The sequence below is a fragment of the Phocoena sinus genome, chromosome 6 (genome assembly GCF_008692025.1).
Source record: "Phocoena sinus isolate mPhoSin1 chromosome 6, mPhoSin1.pri, whole genome shotgun sequence".
Taxonomy (NCBI): Eukaryota; Metazoa; Chordata; class Mammalia; order Artiodactyla; family Phocoenidae; genus Phocoena; species Phocoena sinus.
The window spans coordinates 3559855-3582999 of record NC_045768.1 but is presented as its reverse complement, the minus strand read 5'-3'; the positions used below and the strand labels follow the sequence as shown (position 1 = coordinate 3582999).

The following is a 23145-nucleotide window of genomic DNA, read 5'->3' as shown; positions in this document are numbered from 1 at the left end:
TGTACCTGTGAATTTGCATGTCCATACTTCATGTTTGCAAATTAAACCAATGCCTGTCGGTTGGTGGTTTCAAACTGGCATTCAGCTCCTTGCCCCTTCCAGAAAACATCAGGGACCTCCACCTCGCATGCCCCCCCCGAAAGATGCTGAGCGGGCCTGTGGGACCAGTCTTCCTGCCCCCGTGTGCTACTGTAGGACGTGGACTGGCATGATGCATCCATCCACACGAGGCCATCCTGTTCTGACCCCACCAGACCCTGCTGCCTGGACCCTCAGCAGCAGACAGGGTCCTGGGGTGGTCATGTACACCGGGAGCCACGGGGTGGGGTCCTGGAAAACAGGGGCCCACACCTCATCCCAGGAACACAAGTGTTGCCAAGGAAGGTCCCACAAATGAGGGGGCATCCAAAAGTTCCTGTGAACAGGGTCCCATCTCACCCGACCACCTGGGGAGGACGCCTGTTCAGGGCATGGGCAGGACGCGAGGGCCTCGAGCCTCAACACCCAAGACGGTGTCGAGGGGCAGCCGGTGCCGTCCCATCCAAACCCACGTGCACATGCCTGCCTGTCTCCCTGAAGCTCAAGGACCCAGGGGGCAGGAACGTGTCTCGTGTGCTCCAGGGGCCCCGTGGGTGCCGATGAAAACAAAGCACACAGACCACACTGCAGAACCAATGGTCCAGGTCCCCATTCTGCCCAAATCTAAGTTTTATTCCTGTTGAAATCATGCTGTCTGCTTTGCCCAGCCTGTCCCAACCCGGATGGAATCTTCTTAGTGGCTCACCTTGCAACCTCACGTTATAAAACAGCCCCTGAAGCCAGGCAGCAGGGAAGCAGCCCAACCTAGGGGTATTTTGGTTGAGAAAAGTCAACCTGGTGAGAACTTTCCTAACATACAAGGGACTCATCTTGAGGTAGAAGCAAGGACTTCAGACTCCAGGGACGGGATGTTTTCCGACGGGTCCTTTTCAGGCAGGCCACTTGCCCAGTGAGCCTGCTGGGTCCTCGGGTCTGAAGTGGAGCCCCGGGCGGGCAGCTGCTGAGAAGCGCTCCTAGCAGCAGCGACCCAAAGCCTGGAGTAACTGGGAAGATGCTAAGGACCATGCCAGGCGTGGGTGTGGGTACAGGGGGTTGGTTCCCAGCTTCAGAACAGGCTCGGCTGCTGTTTCACTCGGGAGAAGAGCAGGCAGGTCAAGGGGAGTGACCCAAGTCCAGCTCGGCCTGCACTCCCGGGGAAGGAGGGTCGGCTGCACCGCGGCCCTTGGCGCCCTCCTGGCCCTGCAGTCGGTACAGGGCCTCGACCTGCTTGCGCTTCTCTTTGGCCCGGTTGATGGTGGTCTGGAAGAGCCTGCAGAAGAGCTGGACGGCCGGGGGCGAGTCGTCGTTGCCCGGGACGGGGTACGTGATGAGGGATGGGTTGCAGTTGGTGTCCACGATGCCCACAGTGGGGATGTTCATCTTGGCCGCGTCCCTCACGGCTATGTGGGGCTCAAAGACGTTGTTGAGCGTGTGCAGAAAGATGATGAGGTCTGGCAGGCGGACGCTGGGGCCCAGGAGGAGGGGCGCGTTGGTCAGGAGGCCGCCCTTGAAGTAGCGGGTATGGGCGTATTCCCCGCAGTCCCGGGCCACGTTCTCGATCAGGTGTGAGAACTGCCGCCTGCGGCTCACAAACAGAATGATGCCCTCGCGATAGGCCACGTGGGCCGTGAAATTCAAGGCCAGCTGCAGGTGCGTTGCCGTCTGTTCCAGGTCAATGATGTCCTGGTCCAAGCGGCTCCCGAAGATATACGGCTCCATGAACCTGCCGGACACCCACCAAGGCCAGTGTGAACCAGTCCCACGTGGCCACCTCCACCCGCCCTTTCTCACGCGCTCCCCCAGCCCCGGGCCCCTGCACGGGGGCCACGGCAAGCCAAGGGCTGGTACAGTCTGCAGCCCTCACCATGACGACGGCAGCGGGGACGCTGTCCCAGGAGTGACAGCCGCGGGCAGTGGGAGGGTGAGGGTGGGTGAGCAGGGCAGGCTGGGCTGCAGGCCACTCCATGTCTCGGGCAAGCGGCTTACCCCTCTGAACCTCCACCTGGCCGCGCGGGGTGCCTAACAGAGTGGACCCACACGGACATCTGGACACTTAAACGTGACGTCCGGACAGCGTCCCACCCGGTGCTGCTTGTCTGGCTCCCATCCTTGACATTATCATCACCTTCGAGGCTTTACAACTGAGCCCCCCCCCGGGGGGGGCTGGGGGACCAGAAAGGCAGGGGGTGCCCCGGGCTGCAAGCATGACAGGCCGGAGCAGGAGGCAGCCAGGCCTCGGAGGGGAACCCTGAGGGCACAGACCCGTTGGCCTGGGCCGAGAGCCGGGGCTGTGAGACCATCCTCTTGCAACCTCCACCCCATTCACTCTTCTGCTCACCCCCGCCGGGACTTTCTCTTCCTCTCCAAAGAGCCTTCCCAAGGCCCCACGTGCCCTCACCTCAGGTGACTTCTCCGCAGCACCTACAGTGGCGTCCCTCCTCCCATGCCCCGGCCCCGCCCCCTCTTCCCAGACTCTGAGGCACTGGTTGCCCAGGGCTCCCGCCTGGGACTCCCTCTCTCCTCCATCCCCCACTCCACGTGTTCTCAAAAGGTCCTGATGTGGTGGCCCCTGGCCCAGGCTGCTTCTCCCTAGTGCCTGCGTGACATCCCCACTGGGGTGGCTGAAGGGTCACCCTCATAGGACCCAAGTTCCTGATGTGAAGGATGTCGACACCTGCTCTGGGCTCTGCTCAGCTGGACCTCCGGCTCTGCCCCCATCACCCCACATCCAACCACTGCTCCGGCTCTGCCGGTGTGGCTGGGCCCATCACCTTTCCCCTGAACATCTACAACCGCCTCCCTCCCTGGCCTAACTGCTCCTCCAATACACGCCCAACCCAGCTGTCAAAATCGCCACGTGAAAAGACTGGGCCAGTCACCACTCCTCTGTGTGCCCTTGGAGACACCTCCACGAGAAGCCGACGGCCTTGCCAGCACTGCCCTCCCGGCTGGCCTGTCTGTTGGGGAACCAGCAGCAGCGGGCCTGGCCCCAGCGACGACCAGGAGCCCCACAGCAAGGTCCGCGGGGTCTGGGGGTCGGGGGGAGCAAACGGGGCCTGAGAATAAACAGCTGCCCCTCCTTGGGGCTCAATGATCCCATCTGGAAGAAAAGGGAGCTAGACGCTCTTAAACTGAGGGCTTCCCTGGTGGCGCAGTGGTTGAGAGTCCGCCTGCCGATGCAGGGCACGCGGGTTCGTGCCCCGGTCCGGGAAGATCCCACATGCCGTGGAGCGGCTGGGCCCGTGAGCCAAGGCCGCTGGGCCTGCGCATCCGGAGCCTGTGCTCCGCAACGGGAGAGGCCACAACAGTGAGAGGCCCGCGTACCCAAAAAACAAAACAAACAAACTGAAAAAGGGGCCCTGGACCCCAAGGCAAGGGTCCAGAGCCCCCCAGGCACCCCTACACTCGCCAGGGGCATCACCTACCTGTGCCGACAGCCAGCTTTGTGTCCCAGGTGCACCCGGGCATCGAAGAGACTTCTTACAGAAAACAATTCTTTGACATTGAAGAAGTCTAAGTGCTTGAGGGGCTCGCTCAGGATCCTCTCGTTCAGATCTGGGGCGGGGAGGGGGAGAGGATGCAGGGTCTGGATCCCGGTTCCCAAGCCTGGGGTCTGCGGGAGGGCAGATGCTGAGGGTCCCCAGGGGCCTTTTCTGGAGGCTCCGGGCAGAGGCCGAGATCTGACCCCAGCTTCGCCCCTGGGTAAACGTGGCCGAGTCTTCACTCGGAGAGAAGGGGAGCCGGGTGGTGTCTGAGGTCCCCGTGGTCCCGCCAGCCGCCCGCGGGAGCTCCCCTGCCGCGGTTCGTGGAGGTGGGGGGGGGGGCGGGCCTCGGCCCTACTCGGCGGTGGGGCTGCTCGGAGGGCTGCAAGCTCGTGCGGCCCAGCACGTGAGCTGCCAGGGGCGGAAGGCCGCCCTTCGCCCTCCCCAGTCCCGCATCCTCCAGGGGCCCCATGGAGACCCAGAGCGCCCGGGACTCCTAGCAGCGGGACAATTTCAAACCCCCAGGACCGCAGAGCCGGCGTTACCGCTGCTGCGCTCGGGCTCCCGGGCCGCGGAGGTCACGGCGCTCCCCAGCGTCCTGCCGCTCGGCCCCACCGGGCCCGGGATCGCCGTCTGGACGAGGTGCAGCTGGAGCGGCCAGCGCCGGACACCTGCGGCAACAGCAAACTCGTGGCGCGCGCCCCCCGCCCGCCTCCCTCCTTTCCTCTCTCCCGCCGCCCGGCCCGCAAGAGAGTCCCTGCCGCGCCCCCCACCCCCGGGTCCCGGGCGCCTTACCTGCGCCGAGCAGCCGGGGTAAGACCGAGCCGGGTACCATGGCGTGGACTCCCGTAGGCGGACGGACGGACAGACGCGGAAGACGGGCAGGCGCGGCCCCACGAGCGGCTCCTCCTTCCGGCTGCGGCCCGCGCCTTCGCCGCAGCGCCACCTGCAGGCCCGGGGGTGCCACTGAGCGCCCGCCGCCTCTCTCGGGCACCCCAGCTCTGGACGCGTCCCCGCCCCTTGGCCCCCGCCTGCCCCCCGGGTCGGAGCACGCAGTCCTTGGGGAAGGCTGGGCCTTGCGCCCCAGGTCTGCCCGGGCACCGTGGACCCGCAAGGAGCGTGGGGCGGGCCGGAGCCGGGGTCCTGTCGAGCGCGGGGTCTGGATACTCCTCCCCTCCTCCCCTCCCTGCACAGTGCCCGGCGGCCGAGGAGGTTCCCAGCCGTCCCGCGGGAACTCGCCGGGAGATGGGGACTGTCTTCACCTGCGGCCAGTCCAGCACAACCTCCCGCTGTCCAAAAGTGTTTTAATTTTTAAACATTTGGCTTAGAAAGATTCCATAAAGTTAGGCAAATCTGGAGTCTTAATTTTAGATGCAGCGTACTGGGGGGGCCTGAAGTCGGGGGTGGGGGTCAAGGAGCAGCCCTGGCCCACGCGGTGAGTGTCGGAGCGTTACAGCGAAGCGGCCTTAGAAAACCTGAACTCCGCAATTTGCCGATGAAGCCCCAGGACCGAGGTTTCATCTGCCTGGAAATCTGCCCCCCACCGCATTTGGGAGAATGTTGGCGCCGAAGGCTACTGATCATAGGGTACCCGGCACTGCGGCCCCAGGAAGTAATGCCTTATTATCCCGGCCAGCCTAGGGCCTCGTGGCTCGCCACGGAAGGTTCTAGAACCTCGGACTTCTGCCCCACAAGCCGGCGGTGGGCGCCCTCCGGCCCAGGAGGCGCGGCGCCTTTAAGGGCCCCGCCCACCCAGTCAGGTGACCGGGCCGTCGCTTAGCAACAAGACGCCGCGCGGCCCCTCACGGCCCCAGGGCTGAGAAGCTGTTTCCTGCCCGCTAGCTCTTTCCCCGGAAACTCGGGTGGACCGAGGCGAGATGTCCGAGGAGGACCCCGAGGGATGCGCGGAGCAGGAGGTGCCCAAGGCCAAGGCCCCGCCGGAGAAAACCAGCGACTACTACCGCGTGAGCGAGGACCTGCCGGCCAGGTTCAACAACCCGGCTTGGTTTCGGGGCTACAGGTGAGGACCAGGGAGTCCGGTCAGGGTCCACCTGGCATACGAAGAGGAAAGAAAGGGCTCCTGGTCCAGCCGCCAGCCAGGTGCCCAGCTGGTCCTGCGCTCTGCGCAGATGGCCCGTTGTGCAAGAACCCCCAGGCCCCCTCCCGGCCCGCAAGTCAAAAGCGGGGTCAGCTGTTAACCACCAAATGAGCGCGGAGGTGCTGCCTGCGGCTTGCGACTTGCGGGTGGAGTGAGTGGGCCTCCCGCCAGCGAGGTGGGGCGGGGTTTGCCCAGGGGAAATCACACAACTCGGGCTGATCCCAGCAGCACCCTCTAGGGCGGGTCAGTCTCCTCTCCTTTCCAGGCGGAGAGGACCCGTCCGCCTGAGGTGCATGGCAACACCTCCATCACCAGGCTGCCGAGGGGCGTGGCCTGCCAGCTGTTCCAGTGCGCCACAGTCTCTTAAGACACAGCTGGGCAGGCTGTGCGTGCCTTCCCCGCTCCCCCCTCTCCCCCTTAGTCCCTCCACGATCCCACAGAGTTGGCTCTGTTAGCATCTTCATTTCCCAGGAGGGACATCTGGGTTGTAGAAAGACAGATCCCAGAGTTAGTATGAGGCAGAGCTGGGGTGTCTGAGCCCACAGCTACTAGTTAAACTGCTGTACCAATAGCATCAGGACTAGAGACTGCAGGAACATTTTCTCCTGGAGGCTCAGAAGTGGAGGGACCTCCCCCCTGCCGTGGGAGGGCATCCCCTCCCATCCCAAAGGGCTGGCCCCCGCGAGTGGCAGGCCTGGAGGCTGAGTCACAGCTCCCAGCCTACCCACCCACCCAGGAAATGACAGCATGGGTCCAGGTCCCGCTGGGGCTGAGGGCCAGCACTTGCCACCTGGGAGTTCTTTAGGGCTTTGGCAGAGGTCAGCAGAGGGAGTCAGGGAGGCTGAGCCTGCCAGGGAGGCCAACCCTGCACTCCACAGGAGCCCAGGTTCACGGCTGCATCGCCCATCTGGGGCATTTCCAACAAAGTTCCATCAACCAAATATGTTAAAGCTGTGGCTTGGGCAGAATTAAAACAAATGAGTGGAAAATAAAGTATTTTTCTCCTGCTAGGACCAAGGAGCCCCCCTCAGTGTACAGGACCAGTAACCAAGCTTATGGGAGCAGAGCACCCACCGTGCACGAGATGCCGGTAAGGAGGAAGCCAAGAAAGGTGCGCAGGTGGGGTATCTCTAGGAGGAGGCTGAGACTCCGGATTTCTCAAAAGAGCAACACATCAGGAGGGGGAGGTGCAGAGAGGCCCGCAGTTCCAACAGCACGAAGGGGGAGGGCGCACCTCAATTTCTTTTGGGACGGGGCAGGGTAGAAATAAATGAACGAATGAGTTTAGCAATGAAATGATTTAAAGGATGAACAAAGGGCATGTAGTCTTCCTTACAGCATCCCAAAGGGCTGGCCCCATTCACTCGTACAACCAGCCAACTCTCGTAACCTAATGCAGTAGGTTTTGAGGCAGGTAAATGAAGAACTGCCTTCTTTTTGGAGTAATACCAAAAAGTATTTTATGAAATATTTAACTTGTGATCTTAAGAGACAGCGCTGGCTGATGAAAGCACAGGTTACAAAAGGGCCCCGGGATCTATGCACTTTTGGGGAACCTGACCCCTCTTTGAGATCAACCTCACACGGCAGGGAGCCTCCTAGAACCCCCTGATGCCCCTGCTGGGTCCAGGTGAAGGGCAGATGGACCAGTGTAAGCATCCCCTGGGTACCCAAGACAGGAGGGCCTCCCATTTTGGGGCTGGCAGTGTTGTTTTTCTTGCAAATTATTCATGTTAAAAGATCATGATAATGGCTTATCTACCTTTTTTTCATGGGGGATAGAGCTTTTGTGAGAAGATTGTTTCTCTAGAAAGTTCCTAGAGCATTTAAAGGTCATTCTCCCAGGATCAAGGGATCAGGTATTTCCATGAAAAAGACCGACACACTTACAAACATAGGTCCAGATGTTTTGCTTTTATAAAAAAGGCCATTTGCTGGTCTTATGAGGCAGTGGGACGTGAAGCACCGAGGTTCTCCGGAGGCAAGTTTAGAAGTTTTTCTTGCTGCTTATCGACCTGCTTTACCTGGAACCTGGTTTCCAGCTTCCTGACCTGAGTGTGGCCGCGGGACTCAACCAGCAGCACGCAGTGTTTCCTTCCCACATGGGAACAGAGAATAAAAATGCATTCTTTGGGTTTTAGAAAATATACTGAAGGAAACTATTCTTAATGACACTGTAGTGGTGGATACATGTCATTCATTATTCATTTGTCGAAACCCAGAATGTACAATGCAAAAAGTGGACCCTACGTACACTGTGGACTTTAGTTAATGACGACCCGTCGCCATTGTCTCAGTTGTTCTAAAGGCACCACGCTGATGGGAGATGTGAACAGCAGGTCAGCTGTGTGTGCTGCTGGGGAGGCGATGTGGGAACTCTTCACTCTGCACAGCTTCTCTGTAGACCCCAAGCTGCTCTAAAAAGTAAAGTCTATTTAAAAATGCACTGGGAATCCCCTGGCAGCCCAGTGGTTAGGACTCCACACTTCCACTTCAGGGGGCACGGGTTTGATCCCTGGTCGGGGAACGAAGATCCCACAAGCTGCAGGGTGCAGCCAAAAACGAAACAAAGCAAAACAAAACACAAAATAAACAACAACCACAAAAAACAAACAAAAGAATGCACTGAAGGCCATTTCTCTTGGTACTTGCTTCCTGCCAAGGAGACAAAACATCAAGTGATCTACTTGACACGAGGGGAGCCTAGAACAGGCCACCTGTCCCAAGTGTACTATCTGATAGCGGTCCAGGCCACTTCTGTCAGAAACCTCGAGGTCACCTGGAGATGCTGTATTGCTGAAATGACTCCTACCCCTGGGTGCCCGCACACACCAGCGGCCTCATCTGTGTTCTCACTGCACCTCCACCTCGCTAGGGCATCCCTCCCCAGACCCCTCGGCTGGGGGGGCACGGCCATCAGAATTGTTTTAAAGCTCTACAAGGGATTCTAATACCCCATCAAGGTGGAAACCTACTGATGTTATCTCTTTTCCACGGAAGAGAAAACTCAAGTTCAGAGAAGTCCAGTAACTTGCCCTAGTTGTACAGTTGGCAAAAGCTGAACTGGGAACAGCTTTGGGCCTGACCCATTGTAACCATATTCAGGTGTGGCAATGCCTTGCCCAGGTGGCCCCATAATTGATTCTTCTATCCATGTAATAGCGAAAGGAGGCATCATTAATCATCATTCCCTGACATTAGGCAGAAATTGGGATGGTTGGGGCCAGCTAGGCCAGCCATCCTGCCCACCCTGGCTTCTCTGTTTCCTAGGATTGGAGACGACATTTTCTTACAAAATAAGAATTTAAAAACATTTTCTTACAAATTTTAATTTTTCTTCCCAAAATACCTAATGACTGATTGCTCAAGAGTGTTATCATGTATCACTAACCCTAGTGTCCCCTTTTCACTTCCAGAAGGTATTTTATCCAAATTCGTATAAATTTTCTAGACAAGTTGCAGCTGGTGGAATGTTCCAGAACAATACTTTCAACGTCTCCATGGAGAAGAGCATTGTGACGGGTCCGGACAACTACATCACCTTCTACGATCGGCTCAACTTCCACCCCAGCTACAGGGTCAGCAAGCCGTCCATCTGTGATTGAGGGGCCTCCCGGCTCTGGCGGAGATAGTCTGGACAGTTGGCAGCCCTAATCTTTGATAAGTTGCCCAATTGTAAAGGAACACACTTCACTGCTTTCCCTGAAAATATTTTCCCCCTCTAGGTTAGAAAAATTTGCAAACGGGGCTATGATGCCGTACTTTCTCTGTTTTACATCTAGATGAAAAAGAGCTAATAGCTTGACTTTCCATTAAAAACCTTGCCATGTCCCCAGTCCCTGACTCAGGTATAATCAATGAGTAGGGCGGTGGGCATCCTGGGACCCCGATCTCAGTCTGAATCCTGGGAACGCCCGAGAGCCCCACCTGCATCTTTGTTTGGGAGCCATTTTTATACTCATGACAAACTACGCGTGGTTTGTGTTCTCAAGCATCCTGCCAAGCCACGGAGGGAGGGTAGGATGCTCTGCCTGGGTGTGGACGAGGGCTGGGCGAGGAGGCAGAGGGGACCTCAGGAGGAAAGCTCCAGGCGGGACCAGGCAGGAGGGCCCTTACTGGCCCTGACCCGGGCCAAGCTTGGAGTGATATTGAGCACGCCCTGGCCACGAATGGGGCGGGGGCAGAGGCGGAATCAACAAGGTTGGTGAGTGCTGCTTGTTGCTGAGGGGTGAGGTGTACGTCGGGCTTCTCCACTTGCTGTTCATTGTACCTCTTCAATAAAATGTTTTAAAAAAATCAGGCGGGGAAGACCATGTTTTTCTCAGGTGGGGGTAATAACTACATAAAGTGGATTTCTCTTTCCATGTAGTTAGTTCTCAATCAATGTTTACTATGATGTATTGGGTCCTCAATAAGAAAACATTTTCTACGACAATATATATCTTCCAGACATAGATTCCTCCCACCTTCCTTTATGACAGCTCATCACAGGAAATCCGGAAGGTGTTGGAACCAGACAGAAGAAATCATTGTTACAGACCACTGTCGCTACCTTCCTTACAAAGGTTTTTACCCAAAGAGGTTTTACTCACATATGAGTTTGGGAGGAAATGAAATACCATGACCGGTTATTTCTTCATTAAAGACTTATTATTACACAAAAGTAAACATTTCAGCAACATTCTTAACGTCCAGTTTGGGGTGGAAATGGTTTCCAGAGAAAATCAATCTATTATTTGAATAGAAAAGGTACAAAGCTGCGTCTGGATCCAGGGTCTATGTCATATCCTTCTCCTTAGCTGGAAAACTAGCACAGACTCCAGGCATCACACTGAAAATGCCTTTTTTTTTTAAAAACAACCTTTCATTAAAAATACCAAAATCCTCAGAATGTTTCTGTATTTCTCCTCTGTTGAAATAAAAAAAGAAAAAGAACAGCTGATCAATCCAGTTTCTAAACTCACTGAAAAGGACAAATCCCTTCCTCTGAAGCTGGCTGGGAAGCGCAGGGGATCCAGGTGGGATGCAGCCGTCAGGCAAAGTGATGGTTTCCCCTCCAAGCTAGACCCGGTGAGCACCTGCCCTCCCGGAACAGGACAGTGTGTGTAGGTCAGGGCCCGGGCTGGGACGGTCAGTCGAGCTGACATCCACAAACAAAACATGCCAAGCACGCCAGTGAGCTTTACGAAGTTAATCCTGGCATCAAAATCAGGTATTGACGTGCTTTAATTGTCATAGCCAATAACCAATATTTCTGTATCAGTTGCTAATGAGTTAATGGAACGTTAGACTCTGTACGTAGAATAAATGTCTGGAAAGACGGACAACCGAAGTACCTCTGGTATAACGTACATGCCTGTCTTCCTGAAAACTCACCCACCATCTCCGGCTCAGGCTCCCAATTCCCACGTGCTCCTGGCGCCTGGGCCCCCACGAGGTGCCATGCTCCCCTCCACTTGTCTGTTTTCACGGTTTTCGAAGAGCTTTGACAGTGTCACCTCATCTGATGCTCACGCCTGGGGCAGGTCTTGCTGTACCTCCATCTATGGATGGGAAAATTAGGGTCCAGAGGGGGTGCCCTGCAGCAGGTCCTGGGCTTGAACCCGCCTTGGGGGGTCCTGGGAGGGGCCGGGTCATCAGCATCTGACCCCATAGACACACCCTAACTTCCTACATGTTTGCACGAGTCATATACGAACTCCAGTGATTATCATGAAATTTATCTTTTTAACCTATTTTCAAACTGGAATCTTTATGTGTGAGGGAAAAAGAAAAGAGTTTAGATTGACAGGCCTAATCCTAAGTTACAAGAACATGCCTTCTGTTCGGCATTATAGCATAAAGAACGGGAAGAAAATGACACCCATCATTCTTCTGACCTTTGTACTGAGTTCTTTTGAAATCTTAAATCCAATCGGAACAGTTACGGGAAAGGCGATCCAAAGAGGTTAACAAAAACCAGTTTCCACAGGTTATTAAATAAACTGCATGGCAATTCCAGAGAAACTCTTTCCCCATCCACGAGTAGGTCTTTTCTTTATCTGGCCTCTATTCCACTCTGAAATGAAACATTGACGAAGTTTCACAGCACTTTACTGATCGCTTAATTTAGCTGCTGAGTTGGCGTAAAACCAGTAACTTCTTACCCTAAAAGTATATTTACATTTGTCTATTTTTCTTCAGTGATATTTAATCTTTTATTTACAGTCAATTAGAATAAATGGTTTCAAATACATAGTAAAATGTGTTGACACTGGGAAAAAAAAATCCCTCTGTTCACACAAAACACCAGAAATCTCAAAGCTTCTGCAAATAATATAATATTTCCCCCTCCCCGTCCCCTCTACACAGGCCCTTAAATTAATTTCAAGGAGAGAGGAGGATCAAGGTGGTAATACTTTTTATATGAGCAGATAAAGTGCTAGTATTTCAGTTGAGGGCCTGGTTTCCCACTGCGAGTGTGTCTCAGCTTGGGAAAACCTGTTGATAACTCGGATTCTGAGCAAAAGAGAAAGTTCAGAGCAACACTTCTCGATTTCTTAAAATTTTATTTATTTTTGGCTGCACTGGGTCTTCGTTGCTGTGCGCGGGCTTTCTCTAGTTGTGGCGAGCAGGGGTTACTCTTCATTGCGGTGCGCAGGCTTCTCATTGCGGTGGCTTCTCTTGTTGAGGAGCACGGGCCCTAGAGCACGCGGGCTTCAGTAGTTGCAGCGCGTGGGCTCAGTAGTTGTGGCGCATGGGCCTAGCTGCTCCGCAGCATGTGGGATCTTCCAGGACCAGGGCTCGAACCCGTGTCCACTGCATTGGCAGACGGATTCTTAACCACTGCACCACCAGGGAAGTCCATGACTCTTCTCTTTAGGAAGACACTCTCCTTGATGCGGAAACGCGGGTGGTGAACATCGAACACTAACCTCCAAGACTTCCCCCTCTTCCCATTCCCATCCTATTCTGCTGGGACTTCTGAAGCGGGCCCATTCTTTCCAGAAAAGGGGGCAGTTCCTGCAGCGACACAGTGACCCCAGGATGACCTAACCCAGAGCATTAGACACCTCAAAAACCGGGTCTCTTGGGGCTTCCCTGGTGGTGCAGAGGTTGAGAGTCTGCCTGCCGATGCAGGGGACATGGGTTCGTGCCCCGGTCCGGGAAGATCCCACATGCCGCGGAGCGGCTGGGCCCGTGAGCCATGGCTGCTGAGCCTGCGCATCTGGAGCCTGTGCTCCACAACGGGAGAAGCCACAACAGAGAGAGGCCCACATACCGCAAAAAAAAACCCTCAAAAAACAAAACAAAAAACCGGGTCTCTCCCCCTTCTTTGCACTAGGTGAAATGAACCTGTGGCCCCAGGTACATAGACGCCCACCCCCTCCCCATTGGGAAGCAAGAGGGGCTCTTTGGTTCGGACTTATCTGTAGGTCTTAGTAATTACAGCTTGATTTGGTAACACATCCTTGCTGAGACTCTTCCTACAAGTGCGGGCACATGTGCCATCTCGTGCAGCAGCTCCGGGGATGCTGTGATGTACGGATGCAGGGTCGGGCCCGGATCATCGGAGGAGCTGTACCAGGGCTGCAAACGTATAGACAGCCATCACTAAGGGACAGTGCTCCCGTCTGCCCCCCACTGCAGCCCCCTTTGCAGACAGGGTGCAGGGGGACCTCGGACCTTGGCCCCAGTGTGTGCCAGAGTTGACCTAGGATGCTGGGGAGAGGGAAAGCAAAATCTTTCAAGCAGCATGGCTTGTTGGCAATCCAGGGATGGGCCCGCACGGTCACGTTTGCGTCCAGTTTGTGAAAACCAGGCATGGCCTGCACTGCCAAGTAAGCACACAGACTGGGGCTAGGGAGGCAGGGGGAGAGGAAGGTGCAAAGGGTCTGGGGGAGACTGGGATGGACCGCAGGAGCAGAGAGGTGCTCAGGACTAAATGCACGATGGCACAGAAGAACACTGGCAGGTCCTAGACATTGGGTTCTCACGTCAACATCCTGCAAAGGCCACTCTGCACAGGACAGACTACATCAACTGATTTGTGAGCAGTGCCTGATTTATTAGCATAAAAAAAAAACCCAAAACAAAAAATCCAGTTCTTATATACAAAACAAGCTGATTTTTGTTTTCAAGTGTTAATAGCGCTCCTTCAAAATTAAATGAAATTTAAAGCGTGGATTAATTGTTTTTCCAGGAAGCACTTAAGTGAATGAATATTCGACAACGGAAATATCGGATGCACAGCGCGTAGGCACCGGACGGTCACGGAGTCCACAGGGACTGCCCGTCACAGCATCTGACCCAGCGGACACTGACTGTGGGTGCTGGCACACGTCCCCATTTGGGTACAGAAGTGAATTCCTGCTAAGACCTAGGGGGGCACAACATGTAGAAAATTCACTTGCACATCAGAATAACAACTTCAGCTGCAAATTAAACCTTGCTCCAGGCCCACTGCAGCTACTGATGGGCTGTCACGGCTGCGGCAGCCGATCAGTTTGCTGGACGATCGCGGGTAAACGTCAGCGCTCAGCCTCACGTGTGCAGGTTCCCACCTGCCTCTTCCGTAGCTGTGGGCACCGCAGCAGCCTCAGAGCACAAAGTACAGGATGCCACGCTCTTCCCTGTGGGCGTGGCACCGCCGCTCAAACACACCGAGAGTACGGGCACACCCCTGCTGGTGGAGTGGTCCCAGCGAGCCCAGTTCCCGGAGGGCGGTGGGCTTTGTCCTCGGTCCTCAGGACTCCGGGCACCAGAACCCATGAAGCAGCCGCTGCCTCTCTGCTTTGCCCAGATCAGGACAAGGGCATTTAAAACACACGGGCTGCCTGGTACCTTTTTAGAGCTGTGACTAAAAACGAAGGACGGCAGCTCCTGTACAAAGAGGTTTATTGAGCCGGTAGAATCATGTCATGATTGAACAGGACTGGACATTAAACAACACAGGCTTCAGGTGTGAACTGGTGACCGGCCCTGAGATCTCACTCAGGACTCCTACGTGCAACTGGCATGGCCAGTTTGCTCGCTGGCCATTGTGCTTTGAAACGCTTTTCCAATTGAAGACATGCTCGGGCCTCTTTTACATAAGAAGTGCTGTCCAGGGGTGTCCCAACCAAGACCGCTGGGGCGTTCTGGCACGTCTCAGGCGGGGCACCGGCTGCTGCCTTCCTCGGGCCCGAACTGTGGCCACGACTGGCCATGGCCACCAGCGATCAACCCCAAGTGCAGGGACAGTCGGAACCAAGTGTTTGCTGATCTAAGACTAGTGCGGAGACCACGGAGAACTGCCCCGAGGAACGCCCTACAAAATCCAACAATGGTATTCACCAAAAATATTTTTTACAGCACTTTAAATAATTTACAAAAAGCCTACAAAAATTATATTTACCAGGACACATCTGTTAAATAAAAACATCCTTTCGCGTTAGTGTACATATATACAGGCTGTACAGGGGCCTCCAGGGCTCCGCCCTTTCATCAGGAGTGTGTGACACGTGGGGACGGGCACACACATGCTTCGCCCACACTTGCCGCGGCCAGGAGCGGGCTCACAGCTGGAGGACGGGGCCCTTGGCCAAGAGGCTGCCGCCCTCCTCCACAGACGCATCGCTGAACTCGCTGGCGTCGCTGCCCAGGGCCTCTTGGTCTTCATCGTCTCTGTCCACCCCCCTCCGCCTGTACCGCAGGTCCAAGATGCTCTCCTCCGGCCCCGAGTTCCTCCTGTCGGGCAGACTGAGCCCTGCCTGGGACTTCCTGGGCGGCCAGCGGCCACCCTCCTGCTTCACCAGCAAGTGTGAGCTTCCGAACACTGGGCCGTGGCCAGCCTGGGTCTCTCGGAAGGCCGAGAAGGATGCGCCCTGTAGAGGCAGGCTCAGGGGGGGACTGAAGAGGCTGGCCTGCTTCCCGCCCCAGGAGACACTCTTCCCGAAGTGAAACAGCTGCGTGGAGAGCAGTGGTGAGAAGCCGGCAAAAGGCAGGCCTCTCTTGGGGTCCATGGCGAGGCTGGGAGAGCCCCGGGCCTGGCCCTCCAGCCGCTTCTCTCTCTGGCCCCTGAGGCCCCCTTTCCACGCCGCCGTGTCCCTGCCTTTCGTGTTCAGTGCCCAGGTGCTCTGCAACCGGCTCTGGGGGGAGAAGTCAGTCCAGGGCAGGGCGAGGCCGGCCCGGGGCCTCCCCTCTTGCTCGGCGACTGGGGTCCGTGCCAGTGAGCTCCGGCTCTCTGCCCGAGCGCCAGCCTCCACGCAGCTCGGGAGCTGAGCCAATGCGCTTTCCCCCGCGGCAGCCTCGGCCCCCCTCGGGCTCTTATCTTTGGGCACATAGGCGGTTCTCCTACTGGCTGGTGACCCCTTGGCAGACGCGGTCCCGCTGGCGCTCCTGGGCGGTACCAGTTCGCATCTGGCCAGGGCTGCAGGGCTGCAGGCCTGCTCGGCGCGGGGGCTGCTCCTCCCGGCCGGAGCGAAGGCTCTGCCCGGGCCCCTCGGTCCCTCGGCCGGCTGCAAGGGCCCCCTGCACCTCTGGCTCCGGGTGCACATGCCAGGCTGAAGGGCCGGGCCGGGAGGTGGCACTTTCCGGCACGGCAGCTCTGGCTTGCCCCCATTTCCCGTCCCGAGAGCGGTGGGGCCCCCTCCTTGAATTTCTGATCCGCTCACGGACTCCTTGGCCTTTTCGGCCAAAAACTTCCTAATCTCCAGTTCAATGCTGTCATCGCTGTCTACAGAGCTGCTGTCATCAGACAGGGAACTGGGGCTTGGGGCCGGACCACGAAGTTCACGAGCTTCCGATTCACCAGAGAACAGGCTCCTTCCTGCAGCTTGGCCCCTGGACCGGGGAGCCGGGGGCGCGTCCTCGGCTGCCACGCCGTCTGGCTTTGCTCTCACCGCTTCTCGGCAGAGGACGTGCGAGGGTCTCCCCGGGCTCTCTTTTCTGGACTTTGAGAGGCAGCTTTTCAGCAGATGTGGGCTTCGGTCTTTCCAGTCTTTCGGGAAGCCCCCTACTTTATCCAGGAACTGCGTCTCCGTGGTGCTGAACCTGACCCTCTTCTTGCAGCTGGCTCTGGGGTCTTTGCACCTCTTCCGGAGCCTCCGCTTGGACCGCAGCAGGTCCTTGATGGCCGTGTCCAGGTCCTCGTCACTGTCCAGCGAGCTGCTCTTGTCCTCGGAGCTCTCCTTCTCATCCCCGCGCCTCGCCTCGGCCGCCTTCCCGGGGCCTGGCAACACGGTACCCTGCGTGACCCGGGCCCCGTGCTCATCACCCAGCACGCCCGTCCTGCAGGGGAGAGGCTGGCCCCAGGTCTCACCCTCCCTTCCCGGGGCCTCGCTGGCTTTCCCCTGGCTGGGCTGCGCTCTCCCCTGGCTGCGGTCGGCGTCCCGGGCGCCCTCCTGCGCCTCGGCCGTGTCTCTGGTCCTCTTGGGCGTGCACGGCCGCACGGCGGTGCTGCCTGCTCCGCGTTTCCTCTTGCAGCTCAGTGACAGGTCCGGCGTTTTGGAGGCCGAGGCGCTGAGGCCGGACGGCAGCAGCGGGCTGTGTGCTGGTGGCGGGCACGTCTCCGTCCTGGGCAGCAGCCCCCCTGACTGCGCCTTCAGAGCCAAGAACGTCCGGATTTCCCGTTCGATGCTGTCGTCGCTGTCCACAGAGCTGCTGTCACCGTCGGAGCAGGAAGGCACGTCGTGGGGATACAGGAGTGGGCTGGTGGGCGGGGATCTGGTGCCGCCCTCCAGGGGACCTGGCAGGATCGTTTTGGAAATGTCCAGGATCGCTTCCGCGCACATCAGCTCCGCGGATGTGTCTGCGCGGCACGGGGACCCGTCCACAGACTTGCTTTCGGCAGCTGTACTTCCCGGAGGTGCAGGAGCCACGGTGTCCCTGGGAGGCCTGGAGGGGTGGTCGGGGTCCGGGCCACCCGGGCTGAAGTCCGCGGCCTTGGTGGCCACTGGCTTCTTCTTGCCCGGGGTCTTCCCGTGGCCTTCGAGCCAGGTGCTCTTGGTGCAGAGGCCCGTGCCGTGCGCAGGGGGCCCGGGGCCCTTCTCCTCCGCGGGCAGGGCCCTCTGCAGCGGCTCGCCACCTGCCTCCTTCCTCTTCTCCAGCTGGTACAGCTGGATGGCCTCCTCGATGCCATCATCGCTGCTTGAGTCGGCCGCCTCAGGCACCAGGGCCGCGCTCCTGGCTCGCCTTCCCCTCTTCCCTGAGCCGGTGCCCCTCCTGACCCCGACTTTACCAGGGGCTGCTTCTGCAGGGCGGCCCGCAGCCACGGCGGGCTCAACGGTGACCTTGCACCTGGGGCCTCTGGGCAGCACGCCAGCCTTTGTGGACCTGGGAGGCTTCCGGAAGGTGAACTCCTTACAGGCGCCCGCCAGCTCCTGCTGGTACGCCTTGCCCGTCGGCTCTCTGCTGGATCTAGACGCCGACTGGGCCAAGCCGTCACCGGGGTCTGGTTTTTTGTCTGCAGGAACGTCGCATTTTTGGGTTTCGTGCTGCCTCTTCTCACTTAGGAACTGTTCGATCTCTGCCCGGATGCTCTGTTCGAAGGAGTCCTCACTGCTCACACTGAGTGGCGAGGCAGAGCCCTGGTCCTGGCCGACTCCCCTGTGGCTGCCGGGGACACCAGTGGGGCCAGCTGCAAGGTCTGGGGGGCACAGGGCGGTCGGGGTGCCGCTCGGAGGCGGCTCTGGTTTGCATCGACTGGCTGCGGGAGGCCGGGCGGCCCCGCTCTTGGCCTTCAGGTACTCCTGGATGGCTTCCTCAATGTCGCGGTCCACGGAATCATCACTGTCCGAATCCAGCACCAGGGGGCCGAGGTCCGCGGCCTCCTCCTCCCCCTTGGGGTCAAAACCAACAGCAAGACCACAGGCGGCAAAGGCGGGGCTGGTAGCCAGCCTGGTGCCACGGCCCCTCTCCGCTCTCTGGCTTCTCTGCCGGCCATGCTCGCCACTCATGCCCAGGGTGGCCCCGTCCCCCTGAAGCGTGCTGATGACCGCCTGCACCTTGGCGCTCACCGCCGCTCTCGGGACGCCCTCCTTCGGCTCCGAGAAGCATCCGGGAAACCTACAGCTCCCAGGTGGGCCAAAGGCCTCCCATTTGGACGGCAGGGCGAGCACAGGAGGCGCATTCATGAGATACATCCTAGCCGACGGGACACGCAGACAGGCGGCACTTTGCTTCTCTGCCTGCTTCACATCCTGGAGGAGAAGGCACGCCGGGATGGCGCCCTAGGTCAGGTCACGGAGAAGCGGTGGGCCTGGTGAGGGTCCAGCCGGCCGCGGGTCCCAGGGCAAGTCACTCACGCCTCCCGGGTCTCATCTCCCTTGGCTGTAGATGCAAGACGGCCACAAAGCTTCATGAGAAAACGCTTCCGAGCCACCCGCAGCGAGCTCGCGGAAGCTCACACGAGTGTCCTTTCCTCGTCCCTCTGTCCATCTTCTCCGATACAGGAACAGAGGTTTTATTTACCTCCAGAAGTTGTCAGGAGGTGCCAATGAGATAAAGACTCAGTGCTTCTCTGCAGGTGGAAAAGAACAACTAGTATGAATCCAGGTTCAGTGAGACGTCGTGGGTAGGTCCAACCTTGACGCGAATCAGCAGCTCCTGAAATGAGAAGTTACTTGATGGGAGCATTTATCTCCCTAAACAACTTTAAAGGGTCACTTATACCAAAGCCTCTTTATTTTATTTTTTTATTTATTATTATTTTTTTTTGTGGTACATGGGCCTCCCACTGTTGTGGCCTCTCCCGTTGCAGAGCACACAGGCTCTGGACGCGCAGGCTCAGCGGCCACGGCTCACGGGACCAGCCGCTCCGCGGCATGTGGGATCTTCCCGGACCGGGGCACGATCCCGCGTCCCCTGCATCGGCAGGCGGACCCTCAACCACTGCGTCACCAGGGAAGCCCAAAGCCTCTTTATTTTAAAACGTCGAACGTATATTTGCCAGATGGTCTCACGGGACCGTATGATTATTTTTAGGTAATTAATACAGAAGTTGCCCCAAACACAGTCAGGTGCCCCTTTTCAAGCTGTGTGGTTTCTCCACAGCTTTTGTATCTCAGACCAAATGTGGCTGGGTCGGCAGAACCACTGGGATAGTCTTGGGGACACTTTGAAGACCTGCTCCCAACAGCCTTTACACTACAGGTCTGGGACCACCGCCGGGGAGGGGAACATAACGCAGGCTGTACACAGCCGATTAGAAAGACGCAGAATACATCATATGACTGTCAGCTCTTAACATGTTTCTCTGACCTCTCCCGATCCCCTGCAAACTGGAATGCAAAGTAGCCGAGATGCAAGAGGAGAGCTTGGCAGTGCTTGTGGAAACAGGGAAATTGAGTTCCAACTCCAAACAGTGCCGGGCAAGGCGGTCACCACCCTGGGGCCTTGGGGGGTGGCCGGAAGTGGCCTGTGTGTTTGCTTTGCTTCCCATGCAGATCCTTCTCCCCCAGGAGCTTCCTTCCTGACGAGCACAGAATCCTGTGTTTACACACCACAGTCCTTTCCAGGAAAGCCTAGCCCAGCCACCTAGGCACAGACGTGCCCAAACAGGTGGGACCAGCAATGAACCAGAGGGCATGACCGATTCAGAAGGAAGTCCTCTGCTATTACTACTTATGCCCAGAAGGTGAGACTCTACAATGTAAAAGAATCTGCTGCATTTACCTGCGATTCTCTTCGAGTCCAGGTTCAGCGTGACGTTTGCAGAACGGTTCAGGGATTGGGTCTTCGTCCCCCCACCTCTACGCTGTAGAATCTGGTGCCCACTTTTTAAACGGACTTTTGACTGCCAAGATTAAAGAGAATCAGAGACCTAATTCAGAGGCTGAAACTACAGCTGGTAAGTATTTGGGGGGAAAGAAATCACATTAAGGGCTCAAAATTCAATTTTGGAAGAACTTACCCTGAGGCCAAATACAGTTAACCACAACTAATTCCCAACTCTCCTGGGCCATCGGTCTGATCCTGTAGGATGGTGACGGCAGGGAACATGTGAGGCTATTTATCAGTCCTCAGATGTGAGCACCCGTAACAGTCCACGATCCCTCCCACAGCACCACCCTCCAGGGAGGTTCCCTCCCAAGGGCAGTGGGGAGCAACAGTGGGGAGGGGGAGGGCCCTTTCCCTGGGCTGTGCCCACCTTGCTGTGGTCATCATTCAAGCTGCCTTGGCAAAATGACAGAGATTACGAGACATCTGCATAGGCCTTGATCTGTGACGAGTCTACATAAAGAATATTAACTTCTTAAACAGCACTGCTATCTGAAAAAGTGGGCCCAAGGATGAACCCAAGCTGCAGTGGTTTCCACTCCAGGTAGCAGAGTGGGCGGAAGGAAAAGCGCTGCTCTCTACTCATCACCTTGACCATGTTCACAGCTCTTAAATGACTGTCGAGAGCTCGGACTCCTAGTGGGCAGTTTTCTGAACTGTCAAATTACCTAGCGCAAGAATGAGGTTAAAAATTCAGAGAGCGTCTCCAGCGACAGCTTGTGGCTTTAAAACAATCACCTACAATGAGATGAATCATTCTGGAAAACTCCCCGAAACTGTACTTGGAGAGACTGTGGGCTGAAGCCTGGGGGCTTTCGCTTTGCCAAACTGCCACCCTGCTCCTCGAGAACCCGGGGACCAGGTCTGGAGGGCGGCTGTGAGGACGCCCAGCCCTGCGCCCCAAAGCCATGTGCTGCCAGAATTTGAACAGTGGAGGAGGGCGCCTGGGTCTCTTCTCAGTCTAGACACCAACCTCCAGGAGGACAGAACCTCGCTAATGCCCATCCTCTGGCCAAGTCTGGCTCCCCGCACGCCATGTGGCTTCGCCATTAATGCTGTGCAGCTCCTGCCCTTCCCTCCCAGGCTGGACTTTCCCCGGGGTTAGGGAGGTGAGGGTCGGGATACAAGGCCCAGAAGGAGGGCCCTCTCTGGAGGGCCAGCCTGAAGTGGGCGTGCGCTGGAATTCCGGCCCTGGCCTGCGGAAGATGAGACTTTACAATACGGCAAGGACGGCTCCCCAGCAAAGCTGCAGGGCCACTGCCAGTGCCTAGGGGGCCGGAGGCCAGGCGAGACCCTCCCGGCTGACCCTGCCCTGCCCTCTGCTCCCGGCCTGGGGGCGCTCACTCCCAGCGCAGCCTCTGCCAGGAGGGATCCCGGCGCCCGGAGAGGAGACCCGGTTCTCTGGCAGGAAGGGGTCGGGCCTCCACGCAGGGCTGAGCCCGGGTTATATTCTGGGCTCGGTGGGCTTGGGGGCGAGGGGCCCGGTGACCCTCCGGGAAGCTGCACGGGGCGGGGCGCAGGGCACGATCTCAGCGGGGGGGGCCGGGCCCCGGGCCCTCGGCCGCGCCGGAAGCTGTCCCGCCGCGGACCCTCACCTGCACCTCACCTGGGCCCCGCGTCCGGCCGGCTTCGAGGAACGCGGGCGCGCGCAGGCGGGGGTCCCGGCCAGGAGCCGCCTCTGAGGCCGCGACCCCCGCCCTCCGCGCCAGCTAACTACCCGGCGCCGGGCCGAGCCCGCCCCGCCCGCCGCGGCCCCTACCCCGGCGGCCCGGCGCCGCGGTGCGGCCTGCATGCCCGCCCTCCGGCCAGGCCCCCTCCTCCCACTCGGCCCCGCACCGGCCCCCGCCCCGCGCGCCGCGTCCCGGGGAGGCGGCGGGGTCCCGGCGCGGAGGGGCCGGGCCGCCGGCGCCGGGGGCGCGCGCGGGAGGGCGGGGCGCGCGTGCGCGGGGCGGGGCGGCCCCCGGAGCTCCCTCCCCGGACCTACCGGCGGCGGCGGCGGCGGGGCTGTGGCGGCCGCGCTCCGGAAGCCGTGCCCGGTGGCTGGGCATCATGGGAATGGCACGGCCGAGTTCCGGGGGAGGCGCGCGGCCCGGCCGGACCCCCGCCCGGCGAGCGCGCGCCCACCTGCCGGCCGCGCTGCGGAGGAGCCGCGGGCGCAGCGCGCCGCCCCCGCTCCCACCCCGCCCCGCCCCCGCGCCCGCCCCCGCGCCCGCGCCCGCGCCCGCGCTCGCGCCGGCCCAGCCCGGAGGCGGCCCGAGCCTCCGGAGACGCCCCGCCCCTCCCCAGCCTCGGGCCGGCCCCCCGAAATGCCCCCGGTGCGGTTGGAGTGAGTAGTCGGAGTGATGTCTGACCCCCAGCCCACTCCGGCCAGAGGCTGGGGTCCTCCGGTGCTGTTTGGGCGCCCTCTCCCCTGGCCCCCAACTGCCCCGGGAGCGGGGGTCGTGCGCTGAGTCAGTGGCCGAGTTGGCAGACGCCGCCCTGCCTCCGCGGTTCCCGGTGGGAAGTTCAGGCCGGGAGGCGCACAGATGGGCTACTTTGTCGTGGAAGATGTTACTATGGTCATCAGCAGTCCTGTTACTAGAAGCTCCTACATGGCCAGCGTCCGCTGTGTGCCTAGCACCGTGCCTCCGGCTGGAAGGAGGTGGTTCCTCGCCTTAAGTCTGCGCAGAGCTCAAGTCTGGCTCCCTGGAAGCAGCGGGTCCCTCTGTGCCCCCCTGCCCCCCAGTACCCGAAGCTCCAGTGCTGCAT

General features: G+C 58.6%; 3 protein-coding genes across 13 annotated transcripts; 1 reads left to right on the top strand and 2 right to left on the bottom strand.

Moving 5' to 3' along the window:
- Nucleotides 1–669: 669 nt before the first annotated feature.
- On the bottom strand, nucleotides 670–4437 carry MRPS2 (mitochondrial ribosomal protein S2). 2 transcript variants are annotated; one of them, XM_032635099.1, is made up of 4 exons: nucleotides 4356–4437; nucleotides 4106–4231; nucleotides 3504–3633; nucleotides 670–1801 (listed from the first exon to the last, which is right to left on the bottom strand). In XM_032635099.1, the coding sequence occupies exons 1-4, from the start codon at nucleotides 4393–4395 to the stop codon at nucleotides 1192–1194; spliced, it is 906 nt and encodes a 301-aa protein (XP_032490990.1). In that variant the 5' UTR covers nucleotides 4396–4437; the 3' UTR covers nucleotides 670–1191. The 2 variants fall into 2 exon arrangements, with proteins under 2 accessions (XP_032490990.1, XP_032490991.1); XM_032635100.1 differs by lacking the exon at nucleotides 4106–4231 and having other exon boundaries at nucleotides 4356–4426.
- A 642-nt stretch (nucleotides 4438–5079) lies between these two features.
- On the top strand, nucleotides 5080–9955 carry C6H9orf116 (chromosome 6 C9orf116 homolog). 4 transcript variants are annotated; one of them, XM_032635102.1, is made up of 3 exons: nucleotides 5080–5580; nucleotides 6670–6769; nucleotides 9075–9955. In XM_032635102.1, exons 1-3 carry the CDS (start codon nucleotides 5438–5440, stop codon nucleotides 9261–9263), a joined length of 432 nt encoding a protein of 143 aa, XP_032490993.1. In that variant the 5' UTR covers nucleotides 5080–5437; the 3' UTR covers nucleotides 9264–9955. The 4 variants fall into 4 exon arrangements, with proteins under 4 accessions (XP_032490993.1, XP_032490995.1, XP_032490994.1 ...); XM_032635104.1 differs by having other exon boundaries at nucleotides 5082–5580; nucleotides 9110–9955; XM_032635103.1 differs by having other exon boundaries at nucleotides 5084–5580; nucleotides 6670–6748.
- Nucleotides 9956–13526: 3571 nt separating this feature from the next.
- Nucleotides 13527–22521, bottom strand: PPP1R26 (protein phosphatase 1 regulatory subunit 26). 7 transcript variants are annotated; one of them, XM_032635049.1, is made up of 5 exons: nucleotides 22382–22514; nucleotides 20768–20850; nucleotides 20531–20592; nucleotides 20293–20413; nucleotides 13527–19224 (listed from the first exon to the last, which is right to left on the bottom strand). In XM_032635049.1, the coding sequence occupies exon 5, from the start codon at nucleotides 18759–18761 to the stop codon at nucleotides 15195–15197; it is 3567 nt and encodes a 1188-aa protein (XP_032490940.1). In that variant the 5' UTR covers nucleotides 18762–19224; nucleotides 20293–20413; nucleotides 20531–20592; nucleotides 20768–20850; nucleotides 22382–22514; the 3' UTR covers nucleotides 13527–15194. The 7 variants fall into 7 exon arrangements, with proteins under 7 accessions (XP_032490940.1, XP_032490941.1, XP_032490942.1 ...); XM_032635050.1 differs by lacking the exon at nucleotides 22382–22514 and adding an exon at nucleotides 21993–22117; XM_032635051.1 differs by lacking the exon at nucleotides 22382–22514 and adding an exon at nucleotides 22004–22066.
- Between the last annotated feature and the right edge of the window lie 624 nt (nucleotides 22522–23145).

Coding starts and splice junctions, on each gene's coding strand:
- MRPS2 (XM_032635099.1), bottom strand. CDS start 4,395: ATGGTACCCGGCTCGGTCTTACCCCGGCTGCTCGGCGCAG. Junction 3,634..4,105: donor GGAGCCCGAGCGCAGCAGCG/GTAACGCCGGCT, acceptor TCCCCGCCCCAG/ATCTGAACGAGAGGATCCTG. Junction 1,802..3,503: donor AAAGCTGGCTGTCGGCACAG/GTAGGTGATGCC, acceptor GGTGTCCGGCAG/GTTCATGGAGCCGTATATCT.
- C6H9orf116 (XM_032635102.1), top strand. CDS start 5,438: ATGTCCGAGGAGGACCCCGAGGGATGCGCGGAGCAGGAGGTGCCCAAG. Junction 5,581..6,669: donor GCTTGGTTTCGGGGCTACAG/GTGAGGACCAGG, acceptor TTCTCCTGCTAG/GACCAAGGAGCCCCCCTCAG. Junction 6,770..9,074: donor TAAGGAGGAAGCCAAGAAAG/GTGCGCAGGTGG, acceptor TTTCACTTCCAG/AAGGTATTTTATCCAAATTC.
- PPP1R26 (XM_032635052.1), bottom strand. CDS start 18,761: ATGTATCTCATGAATGCGCCTCCTGTGCTCGCCCTGCCGTCCAAATGG.